Below are 22697 nucleotides of genomic sequence, written 5' to 3'. Positions count from 1 at the left end.
GGGGCTCTCAGCTAAAATACCCTACAAATCCAGACCTCCAAATAACAACAATCTCAACAGCACCATCATAGATTTAAAAAAAAAAAAGCTTAAAAGCTATGTGTCCCCCAACATTCCTCACACACCTTCCGAGATGGAAAAAACAGGCCTTAACTTTTGGAAAAAAGCCACAGCTGAGTGACGGAGGATCTCCATAGACCCCACTCCCATGGGTTTCCTCATGGCTTGACCCCAGGGCCCAGGCTGCATATCCAGTCTCCCTCTCATGGCCCACTCACGGGCTCCACAGACAAGACGGGGGCCTTAGAAGAAGACACGGGGGAACTATAGAGAGAAAGCGTCTCTTTCTCTCTATGGCTGGTCCTCAGCTCAGTTCACACAGACTCAAATCGCGGCTCCTCTCCTGTCAGATCAGCAGCAAATTTTGTTTATGACAATAAAGAGTATCCTACACTAAAGGGGCAGGCAGGATTGGTCCCTCCGGGCCCAGGCTCAGACGACCCAAGCCCCCCCCCCATCTTCCAGGGCAGAAGGGTCAAAGTCCCGTGTCAGCAGCCGGAGCAGCCCACCAATGGGACCCTCCCCTCTTCTGGGTGGGGCGGCCCCCCTTCCAGCTGCTCTGCGGACGAGCGAGGCCACCAGCCTTTTAATTTTATTTATTCAATTTATTTAGCCTCCCACCTCAATCAATGGTTCCCAAATGTTGGGTTTTTAAAAATATTTTAAACACAATCGTGAAAACGAAGCCAAGGCACGGGGGGGCCCTTGACCGCTGCTGAGGCCAGGGTTTAAGAGCCTCAGAGAGGCAAACAGGGCTGGGGCCGAGCTTAAGAGGAGGCCTGGCTCCTAGTTCCTGCCAGCCTACTCCATTCCCTTCCATCCCCACACTATTCCTGCCCCCTGAATACAGGCACTCCTTGACTTAACAACGGTTTGTTTAGTGGCTATTCGATCAGCAGTGGTGGGATTCACATTTTTTAACTACCGGTTCTGTGGCAGGGGAAGGAAGCTGCAGAGTCCCCACTCCCTCCCCATCCGCTGGGACTCCAGAGGCAGAGAACAGATGGGGCGGGGCCAGCCAGAGGTGCTTTTGCCGGTTCTCCGAACTACTCAAAATTTCAAATTCCGCTTCTCCAGAACCGGTCAGAACCTGCTGAATACCAACTCCGGTTACAACAGCACTGAAGAAAGTGACCTCTGGCCATCTTCACACCCGAGACCATTGCCCCGTCCCTGTGGTCATGCGATCAAAATTCAAACACTTGGCGGCTAGCATGCATTGATCAGCCCCGGTGGCGCAGTGGTTAGAGTGCAGCACTGCAGGCTTCTTCTGCTGACTGCCGGCTGGCTGCAATTTGGCAGATCGAATCTCACCAGGCTCCAGGTTGACTCAGCCTTCCGTCCTTCCGAGGTTGGGGGCAGGAGGCCGACTCTGTCAACCGCTTGGAGAGGGCTGGGAAGCACCGCAAAGCAGGATACGAGTCTAAGGGCTGTTGCTCTCACGGCTTCAGTGTCCTGGTGGGGGGGGGGAGTTGTCAAGTGATCCCCTTTTGGGACCTTTTGATAGAAAAGTCCATGGAGAAGCCAGATTTACTCAACAACCGTATTCCTAACTTAACTGCAGTGATTCATTTACTAGCCGTGGCAATACAATGGGGCAAAATCACTTAACGACTGTCTCGCTTAGCAAAAGAAATGTTGGGCTCAATTGTGGCCATACGTCAAGGAATGCCTGCACCCCAAATCATCTCCCCACCGAAGACGAGCATTGCTGGCCGCCAAGGCAGGCGGCCCGGACCTTGAGGGAGGGGGAGGGGAAATGAGGGAAAGGCCTGGAGACCCCCAAATCAGCTGCTCCCGGGCCAAAGGAGACGGTGGCTGCCCCAGCAGCACAGCCCCCCTGAACAAAGACTCCCTCCTCTAACAATGGGGGTGGGGGGTTCTCTGTGCCCCCTCCAAGGTTTCTGGTCCTTCCTGCCTGGCCTCAATTTCCTGAAGGCAAACCGGAACTCAGTCGGCCATTCGTGCTCATCCAGGGGCTTTTTTGGCTGCTCCCCCTCCCCCGGAAGCTGGAATCCGATAAGGGTTGAATTCAATTAAATGGTTAGTTGACTATTTTTCCTCGGGGCGTTTAGAATTATCCATAGTTTCCGCACTTCCCCTTGGCACCAGTTCTGAACCTTCACAAATTGGGATCAGAAGATCTGCTGATGCCACCCGAAATGACTTCTCTCTGGCCGCCTCCTGAGAACATGGAACCACCAACCGTTTGGGGGCGCAGGGGGCTCCCTCCTGGGTTGAAATCCAAGCTAAAGGGAGGCTTGCTGAGATAGCTGCAGGGGTGTTCATCCCACGGCAGCGTTTCTCCACGAATTTGCCAAAAAGAAAATGCCGGCCGCCAATTGTGTGGCCCACACGAGAGTTTGCTGCTCCACAAGCCACGTTCTGCTTCACCCAAAGTCAAGTTCTGCTTGACTGTTTTGAGAAGCCTGCTCAAGCCTGCCACCTGCTGTAGATCAGCTGCCATCGCAGGTGGGAGGTTCTGTGCTGTGACCGCAGGAAGACCAAGAGTTTTTTTTGGGGGGGAGCTCAGGAGTGGGTCCCTGGCTTCCCCCCTCCTTTGGCCAAGCAGATCTACTGGACCCCAGGTCCTGAAGGGGGCAGTTCGAGGATGGGCGGCCTCTCGTCCCTGCTTGCCTTTGGCAGGGGGAGGGGACTTCAGGAAGCAGCCGGTCTTTTGGCTCTGAGCCTTTTTATTGGACTGTGGGTCCTGGGGAGGACACAAGTGCCAGACTCTTCTATCCCCCCCCCCGCCTCTCCCCTCCTCCCTCCCTCCCTCTCCCCTCCTCCTCCTGCTTTCTCTTCCTCTCTCTGTTCTCTCGCTCTCACAGACACCCCAAGAGGAGGGGAAACCATTAGGGGCAGACTTGCTCCGTTCCAGATCAGATGCCAGGAGGGGGAGCAGTCCTGCTCCTTCTCCAGGGCTGCTGGGGAAAGTCTCCCCAAGGGTGGCTGCCCCCCCTCCCCCAGGACTCTGGGCCTGCAGAAGGAAGGCTGCCCTTTGCCTGCAACCCCCCCCCCAATCATCACAGGGGCAGAGGGCCTGGTGGCCCTTTTACAGGGGACCCCTCTGGACTGGGCAAGGCAGGGGACAGAGTCCCCAAGGCCTTCAGCAGGAGAAGGAGAAGCAGGGGGCATCCTCGGCCCTCTTCTCGGGGACTTCAGCATCCGCTGCCACCCAGGGATGCCTCCACCCTGAGGCTGCCAAAAGGCCCCTCCTGGCAAGAGAGAAGTTGGGAACACCCCCCTCCCCCAGCTGTTTGTTTCTTTGTTTAACAGAAATGTTAGCACATCGCACTCAGCATACAAACATGGCCACAATTATCAATTTAAATAGCAATCTAAAAACAGCCAAAGAAATATGCCCCAATTTTGAGGGAAGGGTCACTTGACCACCTGCAACCCACCTGCCCGCTTTTTGTGGGGTTCCTGAGGCTGATGAAAAGGATGAAAAGGAACGCTGGGGGGGGGGGGCTCCCGTAGAAGGCCAAAGGCGGGAGGAGGGGGGCAGGAGCAGACCCCAGGGGGTTTCTGATCCTGAGGCAGACCGGAGGCTGCTGGCTTTTCCAAGTCTCACAGTCCGCGCATTTAAAAAGAAATGTGGGCGCAAGGAAAGCCCCGCAAGGCTCCAGAGCAGCTTTCTGGCCCTTCCTCGCCCCCAAAGCGCAGCTCCCCCAGAAAGCCCGAAGAGCAGCCTGCTCCGATGCCCCGGCCGCCCCATCTGGGCTCCAGGGGCCAGAGCCCCGCGCTAGAGGCTGACCGAGCCAGGCAGGGGAGTCGCGAGAGCGCCGAGTGGGGCGCCCGGGCTCCCCTTCTCCCGCCCCCACGGCCTTGCCGCCGGCGGGAATGCTCGGAGCCCCGGACTCCGCCGGGCTAATACTAGAGGCTGCCTCCCAACCGGACGGCGCCCGCAAACAGGCAGCGGGGTCAAAAGATTTGCTGGGGGGCGGGCAGGAGGGGCGGAGGGGGCGACGGACGGAGGGGGTGTCCGGGCCGACAGAGGAACCGGCGCTTCCCGCTCTCCGCCGGCGAGGCGCTTTGGGGCAGGCGGCCACCGGCCGGCCTCGGAGTTGAGCTTAGGGGTTACCCGGGGTTTTCGGGGGGGGGGCAACGTTATTTCAAGCAACGGGTCAGAGATTCGTCCTGGAGACTTTCGTTGCGGAGCGCAAGCGAAGGAAGCGGAGAAACAGTTCAGCCCCCTCTTCCCCGGGCAGCCCTACAAGCGCGGGGAACCCAGGAGGCCCCACAAACGGCCCGGGTACTTGGGGGCGAAACGAGGAGCCGGGCGACTCTGCCGGCCTCCTGCTGCCTGCCCGGGAGGCAGGGAGGCAGGGCCGGAAAGGCGACGGGCGACCTTGGTGCCCTGCCGCGAAACGTGGCAAGGGAAAGCGAAAGGGCGCGCGGGGGCGAAATCCCCGGCTGGAGGCGAGGTTGGCGCGCCTTAGACAGCAGCCGGGCACCTGCCGGGTGGAGGCTGGCTCGGGCATCGAGGAGGCGCTAAGGGCGCGGCCTTGGGACTCTGGGCGGCGTGGAAGGAATAAAGCCTCTGCGGGACGAGGATACTAATCATCATAATCACCGGTCCTATAGCAACACTTCTCCCGGCTTCAAAATCGGGAGGAGGGGGAGGGGCAGCCCTCCCTAAGTGACCCGAGAGCCCTCGGGGTTTCCAGGCAAGGCAGGAAGGGCCTCCGGTGGGAAAGGAGCGCCCGAGCTCAGGGCAGAGAGGCTTCGCACTTTGTCCATGCTCAGAGGGCTGCCTGTTGTTCGCCCCCACCCGGGGCTCGAGAGCTGGTCTGGCGGGTGGCCAGCTGCCTCTAGCCGGACAGAATTGAGCCCGGCAGCCCCTCTCCCTCCGTTGCCGGCCCGGGAGGTGGACCGTGGGGCGGGGCGGGGTGGGGCCGGGTGGCGTGGAAACCCTCCGGGACGCTCCCGCCCAACGCCATGCCTGTCGGAGCGCGTCTCCCGCCGCCGCCGCCGCCGCCTGGGCTGCCCGGAGCCGTCGAGGGGGCCGTGGCCATGGACGGGCAGGCGGCGATGGCGTCCTACGACTACAGCCTGATCGTGGGCCCCCTGCAAGAACCAGCCAGCCCCAGGACGCCGAGCCTCGACTCCGCCGGCTGTGCGCCTTTCCACACCGGGCACCGGACCGCGGCGCAGCGCTACAACGCCCGGCTCTGTCAGGCCGGTCTGGAACCCGAGAGGTGAGCGCAACCGAGCCACAGCGGGCGGCCCTCCGGGGCCCCTCCAAGGCCCGTGGCTTCCGGAGCGAGGGGCGATGGGTGCGCGTCGGGCCTCGCGGGGGTTCTGCGCCGTCCGAGGCTTCCAAGCAGGGAGGGCAAGAAGGGCGCTGGAAGCAACGGGAGCCTCTCAGCCAGCCCTACAGGGAAGGCTGAAGGCTCGAACCCGCCGGCTCTCCCTGGCAGGCCTGGCATCGATGCCCGGTGAGCCCTGGGAAAATGGGTTGCCTTTGCCGGAGCGGATCTCTTGGGCATCCGCTGGGCCGAGGATTTAGAAAGCATATTATAATCTTCCCCGTATTTTCCTTGGATGGATGGATCCTGCCGCTTGGAGAGCAGCCGGTCTCTCAATGCCAGCTGCTGGGAAACCCGGAGTGAGTGGCTGCCGTCTCCCCTCCCCCCTCCAGCCCTTTCTGAGGGAATCCCTTCTTGGGGAGCAGAGGAGACCCCCCCCCTTTGCAGCTCTTGTTGTGAAGGAGGTCAGAATTCGTCCCCCTCCCCAAAGGCTCAGCACTGAGTCCAAGCAAGGGGGGGACACACGCAGGCAGGAACCCTGTTTGACCATCCAGCCCAACAGTGTGTGATGCTGTGCTTCCCCTGAGATTTACTGAGAGGGCTTTGTTAGGTACATGGATCCAGGAGAGACTAGCTGTTCTCTGGGTGCCTCTCTCTCTCTCTGCATTTCAGGAGCTTCAGGTAAGAGGGGAGGCACCCTCCCCCCACCTTAAATTCAGCTCTCTTCTGTCATTGTTGAGTGCAGATTTGGCTCTCCTGAGCAGCCTTGGCAGTTCCTCCCCCAGCTCCCTGCTGCAGGCAGGTGTCCTTGGCACAGCTGATCCTGATGTGGGGCTGCTAGCCTGGCCCCTCATGGGTGGCCCAGAAATCGGGCAGACTAGCGAGGAAGAGGCACAGCAGCCCTGTGTGTGTGTGTGTCTGTGTGTGTATAAAAGGACAGGACGAGGAGGGGAGACACAAGGCCCTTAGTCCTCCTTTCTGCCTGGGGCGCTCATGGGGGTGTTAGGGTTAGGCTAACTCACGCATGGACTGCCCCTGGTCTCCTTGGAGGGAAGCACCTGGCTGGGGAACCACAAAGGGAGTCAGAGGAATCACAGAGGCCAAAGGAATCTCCCACCTCAAGCCCACCCACCCACCCACCCACCCACCCTTTGGGAATCTCTGCACCCAGCCTCTCCTCAACCTGCACGGTGGCTCAGCTGCAGGAAGGTTTGGGGTGCAAAAACCAGGGATGGGGGGGGGAATCAAGGTGGGTTCAGACGAGATGTGAGTCCAGGCAGAAATAGGACTGGTAGTTTATGTCAAGATAGGTTTGGCTTGGCAGGTTACTCTTCGTTAGCTGGTTGTAGGATTAACTACGTTGTGTGAGCCCAGCCACGGTGGGGGCAAGAGGGCTTGAAACTCGGGGCCACCCACAGGCAGGGTCTTCCCTTCAAGGCAGCCCACTTGGGAGCCCCCTCCTTGCAGCTCCATGGACCAGGAGCAGCCCACTAGCACCCAAACCACACCGTGGACTGTCCCCCTCCCTGCTGTGCCAGGGAGCGTGGCCTGCCGTGAACCCTTTGGACGGGCAGGGTCAAACTCCCGGCCATCAGTAAACCTTGGCTGGGGTTGTTTGTGCCAGCCGCTGGGCTCCCGTGTCCTTCCCGGCTGGACGGAGCGCCAAGCAAACAAACCCCTCGGCACAAACTCCAGGCGTCGTGTTGTTGTTTTTGTAAGCTGCCGAGAGTCCAGCCGAGTGGGCAGCAGTAGCAGCAGCAGCCACGGGCCGTCTGGGTCAGCAGGCCTGCAGGAATCCATTGGGGAGATGCCCCCTTTCTCTGCCGCCCTGTGGAGGCTGAATTGGGGCTGAATGGAAAACAGAGAAATCGCCAGTATTAAACAAAGAGTATTTGAATAAGGTCTGAAACTTTGCTCCCCTTGAAAATCAGCCCAAGAGCAAGTCGGCAGGATTCCACTCTCAGGCCAGGTGGGGGGGAACCTTGGGAGTTAATCCTAGGACAGGGGTCTCCTTTAAGGCCTGTGGACTTCAACTCCCAGAATTCCCAGCTATGCCGAGTTTGGAGTCCCCTGCCCTAGACAGGCAGGCAGCAATCCTTAAATGTCAAAGACTTTGGTTTCAAAGAGCTGGTTCGATGAACTTTTTTTTTAAAAAAGATTCATTTGCTATCTTGGAATTCCCACATTTTCAGCTGGGGGGGGGAGGTTCCCCCTGCAACTGGTTGCAATTAAAAAAGGCAAGTTTGGCGACTTGTTAGAAACAAGTTTAGTTCCTCTGGCCTATAGAAATATCAGAAGGTGGGGGCTCTGTTCCACCCCCCACCCCACACAGTGCCAGCTTCTCACACACCAAGCATAGCTCTGCCAACCCCTGCAAAGTGGATCCCCCCCCAGGACAAAGGACCCTGGTTGTGGCCCCCCCTGTGCTTTTGCATGTGTGAATGTGTCCGTTCTGCAGGGGGAGGGCAGGCATTGGACGCTGCTTTTCACCAAAGACGCCCATCCTCAAGCCTCATCAAGTCAAGGCCGAAAGGGCGTGGCCTGCCTGGCTGACCTGGGGGGGGGGCTGTTGTTTGGGCCACAGCGCCCAACTGTGGACGGGGCTGCAGCTGCCAGCCCCTTGGCCCTGAGATGCTGACTGGAGAGGGGGCTGCACGGAGACCCTGCCCTGATGCAACAGAGCCTGGCAGGGAGCGAACGAAAGGGGGTGGCTGGGCTCGCCTGGCGAGGCCGGTCAGAGGGCAGCAATGCCAGAGCCTTTGAAATCCCTGGAGTGGGGCTCCTCAGATCCATGCAGGAGGCTGGGGGTGGGGTGGGGGACACAGTAATGGCTCACCTAGTCCAGAGTCAGACAAACTGCACGTCCAACACTGATGGGGGGGGGAGCTATGTTTTGGGTCCGAGCCCAGAGGGCAGAGCTGCTGAACGCTGCCCTGGACCAGGCCACAAGGAGGCCCATCTCTCTGGTGGAAAGGGATGGGGGGCTTCTGAGAAGGGCCTCTCCTGTCTTCTGCAGACACCCCACCCCACCCCCGTGATGGATGGTCTCTGCTCCCAGTCAAAAGAACATCCCATCAGCAACCATCATCCCCAGACTGATCTGGCCAAACTGGTGAGGGAGGGTGCAGCTTCCTCTGATCCTTCGCAGGGGGTGGCCCAGGCTGGGTCACCACTCTGTGCGGGGGGGGGGGCGGAGAACAGGACAGGTGGCCTGGAAGATCCTGTGAGCCTTTTCACAAGGTCAATCCGGTCTTGAGATCTGGTGATCTCTGTCAATGGCAGGCCCCAAGAGAAGCGGATCACAACCCACTGGTGGGGTGGGTGGGTGGGTGGCATCATGGTCTAAGTCTTCAACCCAGCCTTGGTCCACGACCTCAGGAGGCATTTGAAGCTGCTGTGATTCCTTGTGATTCACCCAGAAGCAAAAGCAGCACAATTTGTGGCTGAGGGGTGTTGCAGATGCCCTGACCTGACAATGCCCCCCAATTGCAGATCCCCACCCCTGCCGGTCAGAGTGCCCGCTGCCCCTTGCACACGAGGCCTGCCCTGGCCTCACCCCGGGCACCCTCCCACGGGCATCGGCTCTGAGCGGCCGGTGGCCCTGCCCTGCCCCTGCAAAGCGGCTTCCTCCTGGGGCTATTTCTGCCTCAGGACAGGGAGTGACGTGCGGCTGCTAATCCCTAAAGCCTGAAGGGACCGGCTCAGCCGCAGAAAAGCCCAGAAATCGGCGGCTCAGCAGTGGGAGGGGCACCCTGCCCCACTCTTCTGCCTGCCGAGGGTCTGCAGCTGCCCTGGGGAGGCCGTTGGGGGTCCCACCCGTTAGCCGAAATGTAGCAGACTTTGAGGTTTTTGCCATCCAAATTTTACAAGCGTCTGTTGTCTCAACCACCCAAAATTCCTCCTCCTGGGCTTTGCCAGCTTCCCAGAGAGTTTCACTTATTCATTTCTCTTCCTAAGCTGCCCGATGCCACCCGTGGGCAGTCAGGGAGGGAGGCAGAAGCCTGCCCCATTACCCCCCTCCCCCCACAGCCCATCTGCTTGGCTCCAAAGCTGGAGCCAGGGCTGAGCTGGGCTGGGCCAGGAGATGCTAGAAGGACCCAGGATGCCTCCCCGAACTCAGCCCTCCACCCCAACCGAGAAGGGAGGCCTTGGAGAGCTACACAGCCACTGGTACCTCCCTCCCCTCCAAGGGAGCTACGCAAACAGCAGGCACCGTGGTTGCTGGGCCCCAAGGCTGTTTTGCTGGCTCTGGGGAGTCCCTGGGGGTGTAATTACCTAGGCAGGTTGTTCAAGGCAACAGGGTGTGTCTCTCTGTGTCTGTGTGTGTGGACATGAACTGCTGCCACCTGCAGGCTTTCAGGGGGGGGGGCCTCCCCATCCCCTGCAGGTCAATCCAGCCAAAGCTTTGGTGGGAGAGGTTCAGGAGGGAGGGGAGTGGCCTGGAGATCAAGTAGATCCTTTGGAAGGGGGGAGGGAGGAGCCCCAAAGCTCCCCGGGGCTTTCCTGGCTGCTGGGGGAGAGGAAGGGCCTGCAGGGGTCCTTCGGTTTTCAGCCGCCTCTCAACTGATGTCCAGGGCTGCACCCAAGGGAGTGCTGAGGGCAGCAACAGCTTCGGCCCCTCCCTCAATGGAAAACAGGGCATGTTAAACCTCACGGGCTCCAACTGTTTAAGGTTGCCTGAAGAGAGGGACTCCCCTGGAGTTCTTTCCCCGAGGGCGGAGGGGGCTTAGAGCCCTCTTCCAAGGGAGGGGGAGATGCCTGAGACACCCCCTCCCCTCCCTGCTGCGGGGAGGGGGTCCTCTTCCAAAGGTGATCCTGAGCGTAGACTTGCACTGAACACAGGGTCAAGATCTGTGACCCTTTTGACCAGCCACGGCCAGCTAAGACCCTCCAGGCCCCCTACCCCCAAAACGGACTCTTCTCCAGTTGGCCTCTGCTCAAGAGGCGTCCTGGGAGAGTTGGAGTCAGGTTTTCGGTTAGGCCAGTAGGGGGCAGCAGACGCCCAGAGCCCTGCTAGGAGTCCTGAGCAGATGAATGTATGGCAGAGGAAAGGCTGGGGAATGCTGGGAGTTGAAGTCCACAAGTCAGGTTCCCAGGTTTGGAGTCCTCTGGTGTAGGGTAGCCCCGAATCAGGTGAAGCCCCATCTCTTCAGACATAGCAGCTTCCATCTGCTGCAGGGAGGGGGCTCAGCGGCTGGGCCACTTGGAAGGTCAGGGCTGCTTAAGAGCGTAGCTCCGATTCCCCCCCCCCACACACACACCCAGCCTCCATCTACACACGGACACACTTACACACACATCGCTGCCTACCTGCGCAGGGCAGGGACGAATCGTGTTCCGGCTACCACGAAGGGCTACTTCCCATCCCATCAGCTGATTAAATCTTCGGCATCCACCAAAGAGCCGAATTCAAGGCCGAATCAAGAGGCGCACTTAATTTTCCCCCATGCAATAGTTAGGCTTATCTACCGCTTCATAGGGCTTTCAGCCCTCTCTAAGCGGTTTACAGAGTCAGCATATCGCCCCCAACAACAATCCGGGTCCTCATGCGAGAAGCCAAACGTCACGGAAGGGGAATTCGCATCCCTCCTCCCTCATCAGCTGACCGGGATTTTTCAGCCCAATTTACTTTTTCAGGAGGCCAAACCACAAGATGAAGCAGCAGCCCCAACACACCACGTGGGGGGGGAGGGGAGGCCCCAGTAAATTCCAGCCTTGGGGCACAAATGGGGGTGTCCTTCTGGGTGGGGCACCTTTTGAACAGTCCTGAAGCTATTCCTCCCCCTCCCCCATTTTGAAGATCCGCAATGACCCCCTCCTCCCCCAGGTCCTTCAGGCTGCAGGGAGGCCATTATCCCGGGGTCCTGACTGCCTCTTCTGCCAGGACTCAATGAGGGAGGAGCGGCTGGGGGTGGGCACCAGGACAGGCTCTGCCTGGGCACAGCAGCTCATCAGCGTTTGTGGGCAACAAGGGCTCCCTTGGACCACTTGCTCCGCACTCTCCAAAGTAGAGCAGCTGCCACCTGCCCACCCCGGGGGCTTCGCTTCAGCCAACCAAGGGGGACTGCGTGGTGGCAAACTCCTGGTGTCTTCCGCGGGGGGGGGGGGACAGCTCCTCACTTGTCAGTTCTTGGATCTCCAAATTGCTGCCAGCGGTAGGACTAGGCTCCAGGCCAGCAGAGGGACAGGGGTCTCTGAGCATAGTCAGAGTGCCTTGCCTTTTCTTGTTGAGGATTTTAAGGCACCCTAAAGAGCCGAGACTAGAAGACCTCCAAGGTCCCTTCCAGCTGTTCCGAATTGAATGGAAAACCTCTGGCTCATCTTCCTGGCCCATTCAGGGGGGAGCCCAGTTCCAGGCAGATCAGGGCTGGGCTGAAGCTTCTCTGCTGGGATGTCCCTCCAGCCGGCCTTGCGTCTCATGCCAAAGCGGCTCCTTTGGCCGAGGGAGTGGCATGGCGTGGGCTCCTGTTTTGCCCCCCAGGAGCCTGACGGGAAATGCGGCGGGTTCTTTCAAGCAACTCTGCCTGGAACTACAGTTCCCAGGATTCAACAGGGCAGCAATGGCCTGCCTGGCCCAGGATTTGGAAAAGGCCCTTTGCTGCTGCTCTGTGCCACCGACTAGGCCTGTCCCCCCTGGGGAGTGCTTGCAGCCTTCTGCCCCCCTGAAGAGCGGCCCCTGGCCCCAGCCCAGCCGCTCCTGGCTCCCCTGTGCGCTGGGCCTTGGCCCCCAGATCAAGGATGTCACCCTTTGGGGAAGCAAGGCTTCTTCCTACCCCCCCCCCGCCCCCTGGAGCCCCCCCCCCAACCTGTGGCAGCTCAGCCCTCCCAGGCATGTGGTCCTGGTGCCTCAGTGCCAGCCTTTGCATTCCTCCCGGAGGGACTCTCAGCCGATGGGAGTCACGGGGCTGGTGAGGCAGGAAGGCAGGCGTTTAATTGAGCCTGGCTCTCTCTCATGCCCTGGTCAGGAGGTCCGGATGAGCTCGTGGGTGGCCACTGCCCATCAGGAAGGGGGGGGAGGTCAGCTGGGAATCATGAACCCCGAAGTGGAGCTGGTTGGCACCAAATGCCATGCTGGGACACAGAGGGGAAGATGCCAGGCCCTGCCCTCCTCCCCGGCCCCCCTCAGCCGGACGGTGGTCGGGCTGGGCTGCTCTGGCAAAGCAAAACCCCCAGGCCTTGCCACCGGAGGATGGAATGAGGAAGGGGCTTCCTGGATTTCTCTTTTGGGTTGACCCAGAAGGAGAGAAAAGCAGCCGCCACAACCTGATCAAGGCAAAAGTCACAAAAACTGAATTTGGCCAGGAGAGGGCTGGCAGAAGGGCTTGCCTCCCCCCCCCACCTTTCCCTGGGAAGCATGGGCCCACCGCAGCCGCGTGGTGGGGAAAGGCCCCTGGGGAAGGGTCGGCAAGAGCAGCCCCAACCCCCCCCTCCAAAGGAAGGGGAGCAGCTTCAGCCCCCCTGCCCTGGGCAGAGCCCCTCCCGCAGCCCGGGGAGCCCCAGCAGAGGCCTGGGCAGGGCGGGGGAGGGCCGGGAGGGGCAGCCCAGGCAAGGGGGAGCCGCCTTCGCCCAGCTGATTCGGAGTCCGCTGACTGAGCCCCAGTTCCGGCCAGGAAGCTCGGCGGGAGCAGAGGGAAACCCGGTCACTAGCGTCGCTTCCCGGCCGGCCTTGCCCGGAGCCCCCACCGCCTCCCTTCCCACGGCCGCCCGCCCAGCCCCGGCCGGAGCGGCCCCCTCCTTTCCCGGAGGCGGGGGGCGCCCAGGCTCAGGTACGGCGTGGGGGGGGGGGCGCTGGGGGGGCGGGCGCTGCAAGGGACGCCGGGACTGACGCGCCAGCAGGAACTCAGCCCAGCGATGCGAGCGGGCGGCGGGGCCAGCGGGGCAGCCTTCCCACCGCTCGCCTTCCGAGCGCAGCCCAGGCGGCCGGGTGGGTGAGGGGGCGCGCGGGGGGGGGGCGGGGGGGGCTCCCAGCCAGGCAGCGCCGGGTCCTCCTCCGGGGGTGGCCGGGTGGAGCCGCCCCGCCCAGCAGCCGCGGAGTCAGCATCGCCTCCTGCGCGTCGGAGCACCCGGGGAGCCGCCCGGGGGGGGGGGGGAGTCCCGGGGAGGCGGCGTGTCTTGGGGGGGGGGGCGCAGGCTGACAGTCCCTCCCTCCTCCCTGCGCAGCATGGCCGATTACCTGATCAGCGGCGGCACCGGCTACGTCCCCGAGGATGGGCTGACGGCGCAGCAGCTCTTCGCCGTGGCGGACGGGCTCACCTACAAGTAAGCGGGGGGGGGCGGGGGTCGCAGGAGCGGCGGCCGCCCGGGAGGAAATGGCGCCGCACGTGGCCCTGCGGAGCGAGGGAAGCTCCGCGGATGCTCCGGCCGGCCCGGGGCTGGGGGGGGGAGAGGGGGCGCTGGCCTTCCTTTGGGAGCCCGGGCAAGGGCCTGCGGGCGAACGAGGCCGGGCGCGGAAGGGACGCTGCAGCCACCGGTCGCCCACCCGCCTGGACAGCCCAGCTCTCCCCCTGGAAAGGACCGCTTGGCTGGAGTGGGCCGAAGCTCCCCCCCCCTTGCTCAGCTGATGGTACATCTCACCCCTCCAACTCTCCCAGACCTCTAGCTAAGCCCTGGCCGCCTCCTGTTTCTGGGCTGACCCCATCCAGGCAGGCAGCAGGTTGGGGGGGGGTCTCTGCTGACCCGGCCCCTTTTCCTGAGATGCTGGGCCTGTGCAGGAAGGGTTGTGAGCAGTAGGTGCCCTGCAAAACGTGGGCAGGAGAGGCTGGCAAAGGCACCCAGGTCCTCCTGCCTCTGTGGCATCCCATCCGCCTGGCTGGTTAAGGCTCACTGGTGTCCTAAGCACTGACAGATCTTGGTGCCCCCCCCCCCCAACCTGTAGAGCCTATACAGATCTGGTTTTCCTTTTCTTTCTCAACTTTGTGGTGCCCCCTTTGGGCCTGGTGCCCTGAGCGCCCGCTTAGTCTGCTTAAGGGTTCGTGCACCACTGTGTGGAGGGAGTCGGGGTGCGCCCTGAGCCTGCTTGGCGGTGCAGGAGGGACCCCGCCCTCCTCCCGAGGGGCTGCTTTCCTGCAGGAGGATGCAGTGGCGCAAAGGGGGTCTGGCTGGAACGTCTGCGGCATCTTGGAAGGCGGGTCTCCTGCAGGGTCAGCCACAGAACCACAGCAGTTGGGGGGGGAGGAGAGGCAGGCTGGGCGTCCTCTTAGCTTTGCAGGGAATTGTGCAAACTTTTGACGGGGGGCCTCCCTTCCTTGGCCCTGGTTTTGGGGAGAGAGAAGGTGTGGAGGAGCCGGAAGGGTTTCCCCAAGGGTGGGAATGAGATGGGAGGGCACACAGGAGTGCAGGGTGGATCTTCCACCAACCGGAGTTTTTTTGGTAGACGCCTGTGGCTCCTCTCACACCTGTTTCCCCGGTTGGCCTTCGCCCTCCATCTGCTTGGGGGCCCCTCCGAAGGCCGACTATGTGGCGGCTTCCTCCTCTGTTTTCACTTTCAGTTCGGTGCTCTCTGCTCCGCCAAGCAAGGTTTATAATGGAACGGACATTTGTTTTGCTTCTGACAAACCAGTGTTAAAATTCGCTTCCTCTGAGCCGCAAGAGCGGTTGGGTGCAGGGACCAGAGAAGTGGGGTGCTTCCTTCCCCAGACACGCCCCCTGCAGAGTTGGGCCCCTGCTCTCTTGCAATCCTGAACCCAGGAGGGGGGGGCTGCATAGCCCCTCCCTGCTCTGCGGAGGCCCGTTTTGGCTCCTATTTCATGGTTAAGCCTCCTAAATTTCTTCAGGAAAAGTGTCCCAATTTCTCTTCTTGCTTGGCTCAGTCCTCCCCATTAAGCCCCTCCCTAATTGCAGGTTTAAACAACCTGCTGTTTAACCTGCTGAGCTGCCCCCCCCCCCCCCGGCTTCTTCTCTGCCTTCGGTTAATGCGTAATGACTGAGCACCGCCTGGCATCCTCTGGGGCATGGAGTTTTTGGCAGGTGGCATCCCCAGAGCCGCTTCTTGGAGGGTTGAGGGGGACGGATGAGCTTTTAATCGCCCGCTCACACCAGACTGGGGGGTCCGTCAGTCATCCTGGTGTGTGTGTGTGGGAAGGAGGGCCTGATCTGGGTCAGGCTGTGCTGCCCCAAAGGCAGTGGCCTTCGCTTGTGCTGGGTGTGCCCATGGATCAGCTGCTGTGGCAAAGGCTCTTCCGGAGGTTGTGGGGGGGCTGAGCCAGGCTGATCAAACGCACGTGCATGTGTGTGTGTGTGTGTGTGTCTGCAGGGATGGGGGAGCAGCCCCCTGGTCCCTGCACCAAGGAAGTCTGCCCATCATCAGCGAGGGCCGGGGCTGCCCAGGGAGAAGGTGGGCTGCTTTTCTGCCTTAAAGCTGAGCATGTGGTCAAATTGAGGAGGGGGTGATGCAGAGTTCTTGGAATTGGGGGGTGGGGGGCTTTGGGAAAGCTTGAAAGCCTGGCTTGGATCCACTTTGTTTTCTAACGGAAACCTCCGCAGTTTTGATCTAGCTGAGGATTTACACTTTGTTCTGGCTTGCTGGCATCCTCTCCTGTGTATGGACTCCGTTGCACGATTCTGTTGGAAAGCTAAATAAAAGTTCAAAGCCCTCTGGAGGATCCCCAGTCCAGAGGGGACTCCGCCTCGAACTCCACCCAGTAGATGGGTGTGTGTTAAACGCCGTGGGAAGTGGAGGCAGGGAAATCACAGGGCAGCTGCCGGCTGTGGCCTGGTTCAAAGCACAGGCTGGGGGGGGGGAGATGAGCTGAAACGGCCCCCAGCCCTTTACGGCCTTGTAAACTGCACCGCGGCTGCTTGTTCTGGTGTCCCTCCCGCTTCCCCTTTGGGCTGCCTGTGGCCCCGGGTGAGCCCTCCGTCTCTCCCCACAGTGACTTCCTCATCCTTCCCGGCTTCATCGACTTCACGGCAGACGAAGTGGTGAGTCTGGCAGAGGCGGCTTCCCGCGGGGCCTCTGGGGAGCCCGTCCAAGGGGGGCCCGGCTGTCCTCTTCGGCTCCCTTGCCTTGAGAGCTCCAGCACGGCTCTCCCCCATCTGTGTCCCTCTCCCTCCAGGGGAGCCTCCCAGCTCGGCCTGGGAGAGGACCGGAGGGAACGGGACGCCCCTGGCTGGCAGAAGGCTGGGCTGACCCTCTTTGCTTGCAGGACCTGACCTCCGCCCTGACCCGGAAGATCACCCTGAAGACCCCCCTCATCTCCTCCCCCATGGACACCGTCACCGAGTCAGATATGGCCATTGCCATGGCGGTGAGCCTCTCGCGGGGCTGGTGGGGCGCCTGCTGTGGGTCTGCCCAGGGGGTCGGCTCCTCCCGGGGCCCCTTTGCATGGGGACGTGGGGCCAGAGGGCAGGGCCGGCCTTGGGGCTTCAGGGCTCCCACCTCTCTCTCCCCCTGCAGCTGATGGGGGGCATTGGGATCATCCACCACAACTGCACCCCGGAGTTCCAGGCCAACGAAGTCCGCAAAGTCAAGGTGAGGGGGGCCCTTGGCGCTGTGGGGTCCGGCCTGAGGGCTGGGCTGGGGGTGGGGCTGCAGGAGAAGCCCAGGGATGCTGGCGGCAGAGGGCTGGCCTTGCGTCGGAAGCCCCCTCCCCAGACCCGCCTGCCAGGCTGCCCCGTGTGGGAAGGGCGGGGAGGGGAGCCGAGAGGGCAAGTGGGGAAGGGGCAGCTCTGCAGAAAAGGCCTCCCCTCTTCCTCCTCGGGCCACAGAAGTTTGAGCAAGGCTTCATCACCGACCCGGTGGTCCTGAGCCCCAACCACACTGTGGGGGACGTCTTCGAGGCCAAGATCCGGCACGGCTTCTCGGGCATCCCCATCACGGAGACGGGCAAGATGGAGAGCCAGCTGGTGGGGATGGTGACCTCCAGGGACATCGACTTCCTGTCCGAGAAGGACTACAACACCCCTCTCAATGAGGTCAGGCAGCGAACCTCCCCCCCAGGGTTCCCAGGGGTCAGAAGCCCTCTGGTGGGGGGGACGGGGGGGCTAGCAAGAGCCAGCTCCTCCTCTGGGGCAGCTGCCCGGCTGGATTGGTGCCCCTGCTGAGCCCAGGGGAGATGCTGTCCTCATCACTCTCTGATGAGACGCTGTCCTCATCACTCTCTGCCCCCCAATCGCAAAGCAGCCTGATTGGCCTGGTCCTACCCTTGCCTAAATCAGCCGCTGGCATCCTGCCATCCAGGGGCGGAGTAGTCCGGCTGCAGCCCCGCCCCCCTTCCCCTTCCGCAGGTCATGACCAGGCGCAGTGAGCTGGTGGTGGCCCCGGCAGGCGTCACCCTGAAGGAGGCCAACGAGATCCTGCAGCGGAGCAAGAAAGGTATGGGGGGCTCGGAGGCTGCCCCGCCCTCTCCCGGAAGATGTGGGGAGGGGAGGCCGGCCCCCCTTCCCGGGCGTGGCCTGACCGAGCGCCTGGCCCTCCTGCCCTGCAGGCAAGCTGCCCATCGTGAACGAGGTGGATGAGCTGGTGGCCATCATCGCCCGCACGGACCTGAAGAAGAACCGGGACTACCCCCTGGCCTCCAAGGACTCCCGCAAGCAGCTGCTGTGCGGGGCAGCCATCGGCACCCGGGAGGACGACAAGTACCGGCTGGACCTGCTGGTGCAGGCCGGGGTGGACGTGGTGGTGCTGGTGGGTTCGAAGCTCCCTCCCCTCCCCCGGGCAACTCGTCTCCTTTGCTCAGGACCCCCAAAACAAGGGAAGCCAAAAGGCCACTTAAAAGCCAATCTGGCATCCCTGGCAGCAGAGGATCCTCACTGCCCCCCCCCAAAAAAGCAGCCTTTGGAAGGCCTAAGCCCCCCACCCCCACCCCCGCTGAAAGCTTGCCCTGAGTCCCCGCAGGAGCCCCCGGAATGTAGGCTGAGCTCTGCTCCGGCCTGTGAGGCTCACGGAGGTCCCCTTCCGCTGCTCAGGTGGAGGAGTCAAGGGCCTGGAAGCCCCTCCTGCATCCCCCCCCCCCGCCAGCGGCTTCTTGGGTTGTCTGGATTTAAGGCAGGCAGAACTCTGCAGCCGGGAGCCTGGTCTGTTCCGGGGGAGGGATTCCCGTCCTGGCCCTCTCAAGGCTACATTGGTCTGCTGGCCTGGCACCCGAAGAAGGGCTGCTGCTCTCTGCCCTTGGTGGGTGGGTGCGGCCAGGCAGCCCCGCTTGCCTTGTGCTTCTGTGGGGTGCCCAGTGGTCCTTTCTTTTCCTCCCCCCCCCCCAGGACTCCTCTCAGGGAAACTCCGTCTACCAGATCGACATGGTTCACTACATCAAGCACAAAGCCCCGGAGCTGCAGGTCGTGGGGGGCAATGGTGAGCGCCTGGGGGGGCCATGGCCTTTGGGGTACCCCCTTGCTTCCAGGCTGCTTCCCCAGCTGAGGGGGCCCTGCGGGGTCATAACTATGAAGCGGCCGCCGAGCGTCTGAACTGTGACCACGTCACCCTGGGGCTGCTGCAAAGGTCGTAAAAACGTGTGTCATATTTTCAGTGTTGTAACTTTGAAGAGTCCCTAAAGAAACTGTTGTAAGTCCAGGAGTATCTCTGCTTACCTATCGCCCTCTCGGCAGATGAAACGACCCTCGGATTTTTAACCAAAGTACCATGAAAAATGTGGGTGGCCTTTGTCCGTGGGGGGGGGGGCACGTTTTTCACAGCGTGCTTTGGCTGAAACTTCAAGGGTCACCTGATCCCCCGATGGGCTTATAAACAAGTACCAGTATATGCGGAGGTATCATTGGATCCCCTGGCAGAGTCCGGGTTTCCTCCCAGAACCTCCGTTGGTTTAGAAAATCCCCCGTGGGAACTCTCACGGTCAGAGGAAAAACTCTCGGCATCAGGCTTTTTTCCGTCTGCAACTAAAGATGGATGGATGGACGGATGGATGGATGGACGGATGGATGGATGGATGGATGGATGGATGGACCAATGGATGGACGGAAGGACGCATGGACGGACAGGTTAGATAGGGACCGGAGTGGCCTCCTTTGGCCGTTGTGTCCCTTTGGTGGCGCAGTGGTTAGAGTGCAGCACTGCAGGCAACTTTAGCTCACTGCAGGTCTGCAAGTTCAGCTGTTCAAATCTCACCGGCTCAGGGTTGACTCAGCCTTCCATCCTTCCGAGGTGGGTAAAATGAGGACCCAGATTGTTGGGGGCGATATGCTGACTCTCTGTAAACCGCTTAGAGAGGGCTGAAAGCCCTATGAAGCGGTATATAAGTCTAACTGCTATTGCTATTGGTGCAAGAAGGACACGCAGAAAGTGTTGGGTTCCGCCTAGAGGGAGGGGTGGGGGGGCTTTTGTGCGTAGCTGTTTCTGGAAGTGCCTCCTGAGAGCTTTTTGGCTCTCTGCACTCAATGACTTCGCAGAAATTCCTGCATTGACATTTTCTGGCTTTATTGTGCCCAAAGGGGGGGGGGCAGGGAGGCTGCAGAGTGAGTGTGTGTGTGTGGGGGGCTGTCTGTCCTCTGTACCAGAAGGGAGCCTTAGAGTGGCCTCCGGGGGCCTTGAGGGGGGGGAGGCCCTTTGTTGCTCGGGGGTCTTACGGGCCCTTCTGCTTTCTGTCCTACGGGATGCACAGTGGTGACAGCTGCCCAGGCCAAGAACCTGATCGACGCTGGCGTGGACGCCCTGCGTGTGGGCATGGGCTGCGGCTCCATCTGCATCACACAGGAAGGTGAGTCTGGGGTGGACACTCCCTGTGCCTCGGAGGAAGCAGCTTCCGAATTCCTCATGTGCTCCCCGGGATCCTGGAGGCAGCCCCCCTGGGCTCAGCCTTCCGTGCAGCCCCCAGGCAGCCCCGGTGACCCTCTGGGGCCGGCCTTTGCCCAGCCAGCAGGCGAAAGAGAGGCTGCCCCAAATCCCCTGCCTGCCAGCAAAGGCCAGAGAGCCCCTTTCTTGGCCTTTACCTCCCGACTGGTCTGCCGGTCAGCGGGGCTGGGCGAGGCCGAGTGAAATGCTCAGAAGGCCGTTCTTGCCATTGGCAGTGGGCCCTGAGGGCGGAGCCTGGAGGGGCACCGGCTGCAGCGTTCCAGGAGCTGGGAAGGTTGGCGCTCCCGTGCCCGGAGCCTGCAACGCAATCACCCTCTTTTCCTCCTTGGGTCTCCGCTCAGAGCCTCCTGGGCTTCCCTGGCTGCAGCCGGCGGCTCTCTGGAGCTGCCGGGGGGGCCGAGGGCTGGGCCGGACCCTCGGTGGGCCCTTCCTGCCTATGACTCTCCCTCCCTCAGTGATGGCGTGCGGCCGGCCTCAGGGCACCGCAGTCTACAAAGTGGCAGAATATGCCCGCCGGTTTGGGGTGCCTGTGATTGCGGATGGCGGGATCCAGACGGTGGGCCACGTGGTCAAGGCCCTCTCGCTGGGGGCCTCCACAGGTGAGGGGGCTTCCCCTGGGAGGGGGAGGGGGAGAAAGGCCTGAGCCATGGTGCTCCGGGACAGGGGGATCAGTGCTGCCACAATACATGCATGCGCTCGCATGCTCTCTCCTGCCAACGGGCATTGCGTGCATACAGGCCGCCAGCAGAGGGCGGGCCTCCTTTGAGTGAAGGCCTTGAATGTCCGTCCTTTGAAAATGACCTCTGGATGGGAAGAGCTTTTTCCCCTTGAGCTCGTGATGCCTTGCTGTGGGCCCTGAAGCCCCCCCCCCAATCCTCAGCGCAGCTCAGGGGGGCTTTTCCCCACCTCTTCCTCCGTGTCCCTGGAGGCTGACGTGGGAGAGGGTGGCTGGGCCTGGCCCCCCAGCCCCCCCAGGACCCCGGCCGGAGGGAGGCTTGGCCTGAGGGGGCTCCCAGCCACCCCCACCCCCTAGTGGCAGGGCCCCCCTGGCTGTGGCCCCCAGCCCTACCTCCAGCCCTCTATCCTCTCCCCCCAGTCATGATGGGCTCCTTGTTGGCGGCCACCACAGAGGCCCCCGGGGAGTATTTCTTCTCCGACGGAGTGCGGCTGAAGAAGTATCGGGGGATGGGCTCCCTGGACGCCATGGAGAAGAACCGCAGCAGCCAGAAAACGCTACTTCAGGTGGGGGGAGGGGAGGGGGAGGGCCCCCATGGCAACAGCAGCAGGAGGAAAGGGAGGGGCTGCCCCAAGAGAGCCCCTGCGAAAGGGGGGGGCTCTTCTGCCAGGGCCTGGGGGCTCCAGCTCAGGAGGGAGGGTTCCTAGCTTGCCAGCAGAGCCACAGTTGAGCTGCTGCCCTGGGCTGGGTGGCCCATCAGCCCCACTGCATCTGGGGGGGGAGGGGAGGGGCTGGCCAGACTGCCCTCCAGCGCCCCCCCTGCCTTGCCTTGCAGCGAGGGGGACAAGGTGAAGGTGGCACAGGGGGTTTCCGGCTCCATCCAGGACAAGGGCTCCATCCACAAGTTTGTGCCATACCTGATTGCTGGTATCCAGCACGGCTGCCAGGACATTGGCGCCAGAAGCCTCTCCGTTCTGCGGTGAGTCCATGGGGGGGGCTCCCCTCTGGGACCCCCAGGGCTGGGGCGGCCGCCTTGGGCCGCAGATGGGAGGAGAGGAAGGGGAGGCGTCAGGGACGGCAGGGCACCCAGGGAGGCGGAGGGGGAGCCTCCCGCAGCAGGAGGTCCTGGGAGGGGCCCTTTGTGGCAGGGGCCCCCGCATAGCAGTGTCCCCCAGTGGAAATGCAAGGAGAACGGGATGGCCTGAAATCCAGGCAGCCTCTCTCAGGCCTCGGTCAGAGCCTCTCTGCAGGAACCTGGCCTGGGAAGGAGGGGGGGCAAGAAGGCCCCTGTGGGGAGCAGTCCCGCTTCTTCCTCCCCAGGCTGTCTCTCCCCTTCTTGCCCCCCTCCCCAGCATGAAACGGGTCAGCTTTCTTCGTACCCTGTGTTGCCCCCTCCATCCATACGTATGTTGCCAAAGCTCACTGCCCCCCCCCAAGGCTTGGGGCCCTTGGCTGGGGGCTCCCCCTTAGACAGGGGTCCATTGATTTTCTCCCCCCCCCATTCTCTCTGTCTGTCTCTTTCACTCTCTGTGTCTCCAAGGTGGCTGGGAAGTTTGAGCCTGCTATAGCTCAGACCCCTCAAGTATCCCCCGTGCCCCCTCTACACAAAGCCCAGAGCTCCTGGTGGGCTTAGGGGAGAAGGAAGCCCCACTAAGCCCCTCTCCCCTTTCTCTTCCCAGCTCCATGATGTATTCAGGGGAACTGAAGTTTGAGAAGAGGACGATGTCAGCCCAGATTGAGGGGGGGGTCCATGGCCTCCACTCGTAAGTCTCTCTGCTTGTTTGCTGCCCTGAACCCCTTTCCCCCCTCCCCCGCTTCCAAGGAGCTGTCCACCCCCTGCCCCTTCCCTCCCCATCCCCAAACCAGTCCATTGCAATGGGTTGCCGTGCCCTTCTGCTCCCCCCCCCGTTCTCTCCCTCCCTCCCTCCCCCCCAGTAGCTGCCAAGGCTGTCCTGTCCCCCAC

General features: G+C 61.9%; 1 protein-coding gene across 1 annotated transcript; it reads left to right on the top strand.

The window, feature by feature from the left end:
• Positions 1–4621: 4621 nt before the first annotated feature.
• On the top strand, positions 4622–22565 carry IMPDH1 (inosine monophosphate dehydrogenase 1). The gene is given in 15 exon segments (XM_087722593.1): positions 4622–5264; positions 13476–13574; positions 16187–16235; positions 16460–16561; positions 16711–16785; positions 17022–17228; positions 17541–17628; positions 17741–17940; positions 18513–18603; positions 19868–19963; positions 20514–20657; positions 21155–21285; positions 21287–21300; positions 21570–21713; positions 22414–22565. Coding segments are annotated over 15 exon segments (1788 nt in total). The 5' UTR covers positions 4622–5004; the 3' UTR covers positions 22502–22565.
• Positions 22566–22697: the final 132 nt, after the last annotated feature.

The sequence above is a fragment of the Thamnophis sirtalis genome, unplaced genomic scaffold, assembly GCF_051295495.1.
Source record: "Thamnophis sirtalis isolate CommonGarterSnake01/CBP01778 unplaced genomic scaffold, rThaSir2_p1.2 scaffold_9, whole genome shotgun sequence".
Lineage (NCBI taxonomy): Eukaryota > Metazoa > Chordata > Lepidosauria > Squamata > Natricidae > Thamnophis > Thamnophis sirtalis.
This window is presented reverse-complemented; position numbering and strand designations above follow the sequence as displayed.